This window comes from Lycium ferocissimum, chromosome 12 (assembly GCF_029784015.1).
Source record: "Lycium ferocissimum isolate CSIRO_LF1 chromosome 12, AGI_CSIRO_Lferr_CH_V1, whole genome shotgun sequence".
In the NCBI taxonomy this organism is placed as follows: Eukaryota; Viridiplantae; Streptophyta; class Magnoliopsida; order Solanales; family Solanaceae; genus Lycium; species Lycium ferocissimum.
The window spans coordinates 25,303,786-25,313,206 of NC_081353.1; the positions used below are offsets into that span (position 1 = coordinate 25,303,786).

The window sequence follows — 9,421 nt, forward strand, 5'->3', positions numbered from 1 at the left end:
AGAACTAAAGGAAATAAAATAAATGGAAATATGTTATTTTTCTTAAAGATACTAAATCAGAAGAAAACTAAATATTCTGTAATTAATGTAGAACCAAGATTTAGAAAGAAAAAAAAATGAGAATATTCTTAGACTAAAAAAAATGTAAATATTCTACCATTACCATTATGTAAATCATAAGTAGAAGGAAAGTAAATCTTAACACCATCTCCTTTATTTGCTTTAACGATGTTGAAAAATGAACTACGACCTAAGCGTAGCAGTTGGGATGTTCTTTTGGTTCAAAAGTAAAAGGTCGAGGCCTATAGCAAAGTGACACCAACTTCTGCACGAATGTCTTCAACTAGCCAACTTCCTCATCCATTCCATTCCTGTGTGATATAAGTTCCATTTAGAAGGAAAAATTTTGCAAAAAATTATAATATTCTTAGACTGGAAAAAGAAAGTAAATATTCTACAGTGAACATTGAAACCATGGGTAGTGTAAGAGTTTCTTGCTGTTGCAGATCCGGAATCTATTCTGTACCTCAAACACAAGTGAGAATCTGTAAATCTTTGTGCAAAACACCTTGAATATCTCTAGTGTTACTATATTTGCTTTAACGATGTTGAAAAATGAACTATGACCTAAGCGTAGCAGACCAATACATACACATTGGGATGTTCTTTTGGTTCATATATAAGGCTAAAAAGGTCGTGTTTTTCTTGGGTGTATATTTTTTTCCCGACCCGAGCAACAAGAGAGCATACTCCTTTCATGTAGCAAGTGAAAGGTGCGAGCAACAATGAAGGAAGCACAATAAAAAATAGTCACACATATAAGCATCAGTACTCGAACTCCAAAGCAACTGATTTTCCTGTTCTTCTCTAATTTCGCAAACATGGCTCTGGGTCAGAAATTGTTTTAGTTTTAAAATTCTAAGTAACATTAATTGGTTACATGGATCAGAAACAGAAATTGTAGAAAAGTATTAACATTAATTTCACGTAAAAAAACTACACCAGACTGTAGAAAAAGACCAAAAATAGATGTGAGTTCCTGCAAAATCTTTTTTTCCCGTAGTTCCCGTCAAATCTAACATATAGAGTTCTTAAATATTTGACAGAGATCAAAAGAAAACATTTGGAAAACTTAAAGGACCAGAACTACTCAAAGCATATTTAAGGGACTTTTTTGAACCTACCCACAAACATAAGGAACCATTTTTCATTTTCTCTCCACTTAGATAAAAATTAAAATGGGAAGAGAGAACAAATTAAGGATCGTCTCTAACAAAGCAGAAATATGACTTTGTGTGTCAATCACGGAGTTCCCAATTGTGGATGCTTAATTCTGATTGTAATTCCTAACTGGAATTAAGTATATAGATAATAAAAAAGGAATAGGATAATAATAGGATTTCATTTTGCGTATGATAGATTAAGTATAAGTGGAAGGAAATTTCCACTTTAAGTCTGAAGTTCACCGACTTTCATATTAAAGAACCAAAAATACTCAAAACATATTTAAGGCATCATATTTGTCATTTTCTCTTTACTCCTACCCAAAAAAATAAAAAGGGAAGAGAGAACAAATTTAGGATCATCTCTAACAAAGAAGAAATATAGTAACTTTATTTGTCTGTCATTAAGTTCCCAATTGTGGATTCCAAATTCAAGGAACAACCTTTTCTTCTACTAAGAATTTCTCTCAGAACAACAAAGGTTTCAGGTTTGTTAATTCTTTCTCACCATTCTTTTTCCTTCTTTGTTATAATTAGCATTCATGCTTACTCTTTTTCTACTATTTCATGTTCTATATATGTGTGTGTGTCATGTGATCTAAGCCATGCTTCTTTTGCTCGGCTCGTATTAGCTTGTGTTTTATTACAGGTGGTCATTCCCTATGTTGCTCGAACTCTTTAAAAATACCGTAGGTGTTAGGTCTATGTTGAATCCTCCAAAAATAGTGTATTTTTGAAGGATCGATACGGGTGTGGCAATATTTTTGGAGTGTCCTAGTAATTAACATAAGTCATTCCTCCCTTCCTTTAATCTTTTCAAGGGTACTTTCTTAAGTCGAGTGGTCATGTCCTCCCCCTCCCCCAGTAAAGTGAAAGAAAAGAATTGAAAAGACATAGATGAAAGAGCACAAAGAGAGATACGAAAAGGTTGAAAAGCAGTGGATAGGACAATAATATAATGCAGTTTCCCGTATGAATGGATTAGGCGTATAGGTGGAAGGAGATTTCCACCCGAATGTGAAGTTCAACGACTTTTATCGTTGACGAACACCTGCGCTAATAAGACAAAAAAACATCTAGTAGTGTTTTCCAGATTTTGTGAGAAGCAAATCCAGAAATGCATACATATGTTCTTTGTAAGAACAACCCTTACTTCTCCAAAAGCAAAACAATAATTCAATGAAAGAGAAAGATAGAGAAAGGAAAAAATATGGAACTCTTTGTTTGTCTTTTACGTCAATTCAATAAATGTATATATTGTGACATTTTTTTCGATGAAACTAATGGGAACAAACATTAGTATTTATTGTGCTCCTCTGTTCTGTCTCCATTTTTGTTCCATTTTTTTAGGTTTATTTGTTTGTTTAGTTTACTTCTTTTTCTTTTCGATTTATACTAGTAGTAGTACTAGTAAAACATAGCAGAGATTTAGGGATTTGGCTCCTCTTCATTTTCTCCAAGTTCTATATTAGATTAGAGACACAGACGCACGGATTAGAATTAATGACTAAGATTTAATTGATTAAAGCAAGGCTCTCTTTATATAATTAATAACTTATCCATAAATATATTAAAATATTTTTTCTCTCTTTCTATTTTAATATTCCATTTTTTTCAATTATGACAACTCTTTAATGGTGATATTTTTCGGAATATAGACAACTCTTTCAGTAAATATACAATTACCAATCGAAATATAATGTGAATTAGTAAGCATCATAATTGAAAAAAATGAAAAATATCACCAATTGAATAATGGGGTCTATTTCTGCATAGGGAAAAAATTAAGTGGGAAAAATAATCGGGTAAAGGAGAAAAGATATTTTACTGCTTAGGAAAAGTAAAATAGGAAGAGAGAGAAAATAATTTTAATATATTTATGGATAAGTTATTAATTATGTAAAATTCATGGTTTGTAAAATTCATGGTTAGGGCCTTGTTTAGTCATTTAAATCTTAACCATTAAATTTAACCAATGTCATGTGTCTCTAATCCAAAGTAGAACTTGAGGAAAACGGAGAGAAGGAAAATAGAGAGGAGCCCAATCCGAGATATTTAGGAGTCATAATGAAAGTACTACATGATTAATATTGTGCATTTACTATCTCTGTTTAAGTTTATGTATCTTGGTTTAACTGGATACGAGATTTGAGAAAGTAATAAAAAAATTAATTCATATACAGTCAAACCTCTCTATAACGGCATCATTGGGTCCAAAAAACTTTTGGTTGTTATAGAGAATTGTTGTTATACATCTATAACAACATTTGCCATTTAAATAATTGTTGGCTGTTATAGGAAAAAATATGTATAAAATCTATTTTTTATCTTGTAATGTTGTAAAAACAATAACAAATTATTTAAATTTTAAATCTCAAAGATATGAATGTTTCACTAACTAAACATTAAAGAAAGTTAATACAATTTTAATAAATTCATAATTGAATGTATATAGTTTTAAGCTCCAAGGCACACATTTTAAATTTACAATACTTGAAAATTAAATTCTTTCAAGATTGATGGGAGAAATTTTACTGTATCTTGTTTTGTATAATCCAATCTCTAGTGGTGATAAAATGCTTTAATTTACGAAGATTTGTGTCAAAATTTTTAGCAAATGGGTATCCAATTGCTTTCCCTTGAAGGAAATCTAAGAGTTGAACCGTTGAATCTTCTAATCCACACTACAAGAAAGTATAAAAATGGCAACAAAAAAATTTAATATTTGGCAACAACTTAGTTTTATTGTTGGCAAATGATTTTTTTTGTTGCCAAACAATTTAATTTTGTTGTCATAGTATTGATTATTATTGCAAAAAGTACTTTGGCAAAAAAAAAAAAAAAAAAAAAATTTGCACGTCGTTGCAATAACAAATTATTGGGAAAAGTTCATGCAACATTTTTTTTTTTTCGCCAAAAAGATTTTTGCAACAATAATCAATTTCTATAACAAAATCAAAAAGATTTTGTTGCCACATATCTTTTTTCTTGTAGTGCCAGTCAAGTAACAATAGGTTGAGGTTCTTTGTCAACACTTTCATTATCGACTTACGCCTCCATATTCTTGAGCTTGTTCTCCACTCCAATGACATGGGTAATAATCTCTTCATCAAATAAAGCTTCAATGAGCAAGTGTTGCATCAAACTCCAAATATGTATTATATATAATATTCTGTCATAAATATAGAATATTAAGGTATCAAATTAAATATTGGTCAAAATCTTATACTACCTATTATTGGTAATCATAAATATTCTATTTTTATAAAGATTGTTAATAATTATATTACCAAAAAAGCATATAGTTGTTATATGGGGGTGATTTTACAAAAGAAGATCGTTATATTGTAAAATTGATTATTCTTTGTATAGGTAAAATGTTCATATAGTAGAAGTAAAATATAACATAAAAATCGATTCGAAAAAATTAGCTTGTTATAGAAAGGTCTGTTACGCTTATGCGGATGACGTTATAGAGAAGTTCCGACCATGCCCTAAACTAAAGATATGTGTAATGTACCAAAATATCAAATAGCTACTAAATGTAGAAAGTGATATTTTTCATGAAACAGACTAGAAGGGCCATAAATAAATTGAAATGGAGAATAAATGAGATGAAATCAAAACAAAAAAAAACAAATTCGTTGTAGACTTAGAAGGAGATTTGACTTTTTTTCTTTGTTTGACTTTTTCCTATTGTTTGACAGGATAAGGTGAGTAAGATGTAAAGTAAATCATGAGCCATTAATTTTCTAACAAACTAAGACATCCTTTTTCAAGATGTATCTAGCCTTTTAATTGGATGATAGACAAAGCTAATGCATCTAACTGTCTTTTGGGTTATTTGAATGAACTTTACAATAATATTGTCTTAAGACTTCTGAAAATAACATATAAGAAATCTGAGAAAATTAATTTTTTTTTATTCAAATTGTAAGTGGTCATAGAACGACCATTCCTGATATTCTCTCCAAGGAGAAAAGGGAGGAGAGCTCAATCTTTTGGCTCCTTCTAAATTGAGTTTTAAGTTTCTAGGTTCGGGTAATTATTGTAAAGTGTTTTTTTTTTTCTTTGTTAGGCCATGGCAGAAGAAGATATCTATACCAAGGATGGGACTGTGGATTATCGGAATAAGCCTGCAGATAAGAAGAAAACAGGAACTTGGAAGGCCTGCCCTTATATACTTGGTACTTATATTAATTCCATGTCTTTATCATCATATCCTCGGTTTTTTTTTTTTTTTGGGTAGGGTCAAAAATAATTCTATACCATTTTTTTTGGTGCATTGGATAAATTAACTAGAAAACTTAAAATCTTTCATAAGTTGCATGGCTTAAGTCTATTACGAGAAGAAATTTCATTTGTTAAGTGCATCTTCCCAAATTAGCAAATCCTCTTCATGTTTGTATCTTTCATTTGCCAAAAAGTCTGCACATTGGTTTATATACGTTGAATAGTGGCCTTGGTAACTTTAAGCAAATATTTACAATCTTCAATAACAGCTCTATATATCTTCCTCTTTAATAAGCTTGATAGCAAATAGGCAGTCTGTTTCCACTTCTAGTTCTTTATAATCCAATTGTTTTGCCAATTTTAACCCTTGTTTGATACTCCCAAATTCTATAATGAGGCTCGAAGTGCTTCATCTTAACGGAGTATCCCATCAGCCAATTTCTTTGGTCATATCTGAAAATACCTCTAAAAGCAGCATCGCCAGTTTGATTCTTGACACTTCCATCTGGATACAATTTATTTTTTCCTACACTAGGGATAGACCACGCAATTACTTTAGCTTGAAATTATTGTTATTAAATTGTTGACCTTTTTGACAGGGAATGAATGCTGTGAAAGATTGGCTTATTATGGGATGAGCACCAATCTTGTAGTTTATTTTAAGACTCGACTCAACCAGCAAAGTACAACGGCTTCTAAAAATCAATCAAATTGGTCTGGGACATGCTATGTCATGCCTTTGCTTGGAGCATTTCTCGCCGACTCTTATCTTGGCAGATACTGGACCATTGCCATATTCTCAATCATCTATGTTTGTGTAAGTTTATTAATTTGCTGTTTGGCCTTTATTGGATAAGTATCTGATCTATAAATATTATTTCACTACTGAAAAAACAGGAAATAGCGGCGGACAAATTTTGTAGCAAACATTTGTCAGCTACGAGCGATCTAGTGACGAAGTTCTTAGCTAATTTTAGCTTTTTTTGTAGTGTTTGTTGGTAGTGATGTTAACTGATTTTTCTTATCATTCAAGGGGATGGCATTACTGACAGTATCAGCATCAGTACAAGGGCTTAGGCCAACTTGTTATGAAAAAGATAAATGTCACGCGACCGATAGTCAAACAGCTGTATTCTTCTTCGCGCTCTACTTAGTAGCACTGGGAACCGGAGGGATCAAGCCGTGTGTCTCATCCTATGGTGCGGACCAGTTTGATGATGCTGATCCTATCGAGAGGAACTACAAGAATTCCTTCTTTAATTGGTTCTACTTCTCCATCAACGTTGGGGCCCTTGTTGCTTCTTCATTGATAGTCTGGATACAACAGGACGTTGGCTGGGGATGGGGATTTGGTGTTCCTGCTGTAGCTATGGCAATTGCCGTTGTATCGTTCTTTTCAGGTTCCCGGCTTTATAGATACCAAAAGCCTGGAGGCAGCCCTTTGACGCGTATATGCCAGGTTGTTGTGGCTTCCTTTAGAAAATGCTCTGTTACATTGCCTGCTGAGAAATCTCTGTTATATGAGACCGCAGAAGCTGAATCTGCCATCAAAGGGAGTCGCAAACTTGCTCATACGAATGAGTTGAGGTATGTTCACGAATGATGAATTCTTCAAAGAGTGAATAGGTTAAACACCCACAACCCCCACCCCCCCCCCCCACCCCCCTGCCAAAACTATCATCATTTTTGCGAGTATACGTAAACTATAACCTCCCTTTATATTAACAGAAGAAAACCAGTTGAATATGTGGCAACATTTTTGGGATAACTTATTGAGAGGCGTGTGAGAGATGAAAAAAGTCTTAAAAATTGAGTCCAGCTAGCACAACGAGTTCATGCTAGTTCAGGGGGTTCAGTCAACGTCCTAAAGTTCAGGTATTAAACTCGCCAAACGGTGATAGTTTAGGGGGAATTCTAACCTATTCACTCAAGAAAATTTCCACTTGGAACTCTTTGGAGGAGCTTTTGGAGCGTGATGTTCACGTAGCATGCCATATTCCTCGCCGGGTATTTCAATATGAGTTTGTGGTAGTTAAAGGGAGTCCTGTGAAGACCCAATAATTTAGGTATGAAACCCACAAACGACTATAGTTTAACCGGTATTTTAACCTATTATCAAGTTGTTAACATGATAACTATGACCACTACAAAAAGACAAGAATTAGCGACGGACAAATTCTGTAACTAAAAATCAAAATTCATTGATAATCCTATTTAGTGACGAATTATCAAAAAGTTATGCTAGCTACAAGCAATTAACGACGAAGTTCGTAGCTAATTCACTTTTTTTTTGTAGTGCACAACAAAAGAGCTCACGGTCTAGTTCATGCAATACTAAATGATTCAAAAATCACCACTTTTGCGAATTAAAAAACGACTCGTATCAGTGTAATATCTAGTTAGAAATTGATTTAACTAGCTTTACGTTTGTTGCATTTACGAGATCTCTGTCACTAGAATACCTTTGTTACTTTTTACAGATTCTTCGACAAAGCTGCTGTGAAGACAGAAGATGAGAACGGAGGTTCAATAAACAATTGGAGGCTTTGCACGGTGACACAAGTTGAGGAACTGAAGTCTATTATCAAGTTGTTACCTATTTGGGCTACTGGGATTATCTTCAGCACAGTGTATAACCAAATGAGCAATATGTTTGTCTTGCAAGCCATGAATATGGATACGCATTTAGGCAAATTCAAAATTCCCGAGGCTTCGCTCTCCGTTTTTGACACCATCGCGGTAATTCTGTGGGTTCCTGTCTATGACAAAATGCTTATCCCATTCGTCAGAAAGTTCACAGGTGAAGAAAAAATATTTTATTCATAAACTAATAAATCCTTTAATGTTGTCTACAATGTTCCACATTAGAAAAAATATCTGGCAGCACCCCTATTCATAATAGTACGAAACATACTTTGACTAAAAACTGAAAAACCTATTCCTATATAATTCTGACTATAAATCCTATTTAGAATCCTAAACAAATTTAGTGTCCTGCAACTTTGAATTATTTTCCACCAACAGGTCACAAGAATGGATTGACTCAACTCCAACGGATGGGCACGGGGCTCGTTATATCAGTCTTTGCAATGGTATCTGCTGCAATAGTCGAGGTAGTTAGGCTCGGCATAGTAAAAAGGCACAATTTCTATAGCGCCACGAGTGTCCCAATGTCTGTATTTTGGCAAATTCCACAGTACATGATAATTGGTTGTGCTGAAGTTTTCACATTTATTGGTCAATTGGAGTTTTTCTATGATCAAGCGCCTGATTCAATGAGGAGTTTGTGTTCTGCCCTCTCTCTAACGACGACTGCACTTGGAAGTTATGTGAGCACGTTGTTAGTAACGATTGTCACGGATATTACCACAAGGAATGGAAAGCCAGGGTGGATAGCAAACAATCAAAATTACGGAAAGCTTCATTACTACTTCTTGTTATTGGCTGTTTTAAGCGTGTTAAACTTCTTCATTTTTCTTCTCGTTGCAAAGAGGTATAAGTATAAGAAGGCAATCAACAAGGACGACTCTGGTCTAATGGTGGCTGGTGATGATGATGACAAGAAGCTGGTTTTGTGATCTCTAATTTAAATTTGGTCTGCCTTGTGGTAATTTGAACAGTTTAGACATAAAAAGTGTACCTGTTAGACACTTTTCGCTCACATGACATGGAGTGTGTGATACATCTAAAACTGTCGCATATTGCTAGTTATGACCTGTTTCATTTATAAACCGAACGTGTTTCTTATAGTCTGATCTCATGGCTACATTGTTCTCTTTGATTGCAATATGTGGTAGTAGTACCTTTTTTAGATGATAATACTGCAAAATGATGCACTTCAAGCAATCTTAGCTTATACAAAGTTTTATTGCAATGAGTTGCAGTTTCTTCTATTCATTTTCTTCTCCATGATTCCAAAATCTGTATTTCTTTATTTCCTTCTTGAGTCCTGAACTACATTGTTC

General features: G+C 33.5%; 1 protein-coding gene across 2 annotated transcripts; it reads left to right on the top strand.

Moving 5' to 3' along the window:
• The first annotated feature begins 1,561 nt into the window (after nucleotides 1-1,561).
• On the top strand, nucleotides 1,562-9,203 carry LOC132040387 (protein NRT1/ PTR FAMILY 8.1-like). 2 transcript variants are annotated; one of them, XM_059431021.1, is made up of 6 exons: nucleotides 1,562-1,711; nucleotides 5,302-5,410; nucleotides 6,056-6,273; nucleotides 6,490-7,043; nucleotides 7,937-8,256; nucleotides 8,481-9,203. In XM_059431021.1, the coding sequence occupies exons 2-6, from the start codon at nucleotides 5,305-5,307 to the stop codon at nucleotides 9,032-9,034; spliced, it is 1,752 nt and encodes a 583-aa protein (XP_059287004.1). In that variant the 5' UTR covers nucleotides 1,562-1,711; nucleotides 5,302-5,304; the 3' UTR covers nucleotides 9,035-9,203. The 2 variants fall into 2 exon arrangements, with proteins under 2 accessions (XP_059287004.1, XP_059287003.1); XM_059431020.1 differs by lacking the exon at nucleotides 1,562-1,711 and having other exon boundaries at nucleotides 5,066-5,410.
• The last annotated feature ends 218 nt before the right edge of the window (nucleotides 9,204-9,421 follow it).

Bases quoted from the DNA above. Each gene is read 5' to 3' on its own strand.
- LOC132040387 (XM_059431021.1), top strand. From the start codon at position 5,305: ATGGCAGAAGAAGATATCTATACCAAGGATGGGACTGTGGATTATCGG. The intron at 5,411-6,055 runs GTACTTATATTA...CCTTTTTGACAG, and splicing joins GGCCTGCCCTTATATACTTG to GGAATGAATGCTGTGAAAGA. The intron at 8,257-8,480 runs GTGAAGAAAAAA...TTCCACCAACAG, and splicing joins ATTCGTCAGAAAGTTCACAG to GTCACAAGAATGGATTGACT.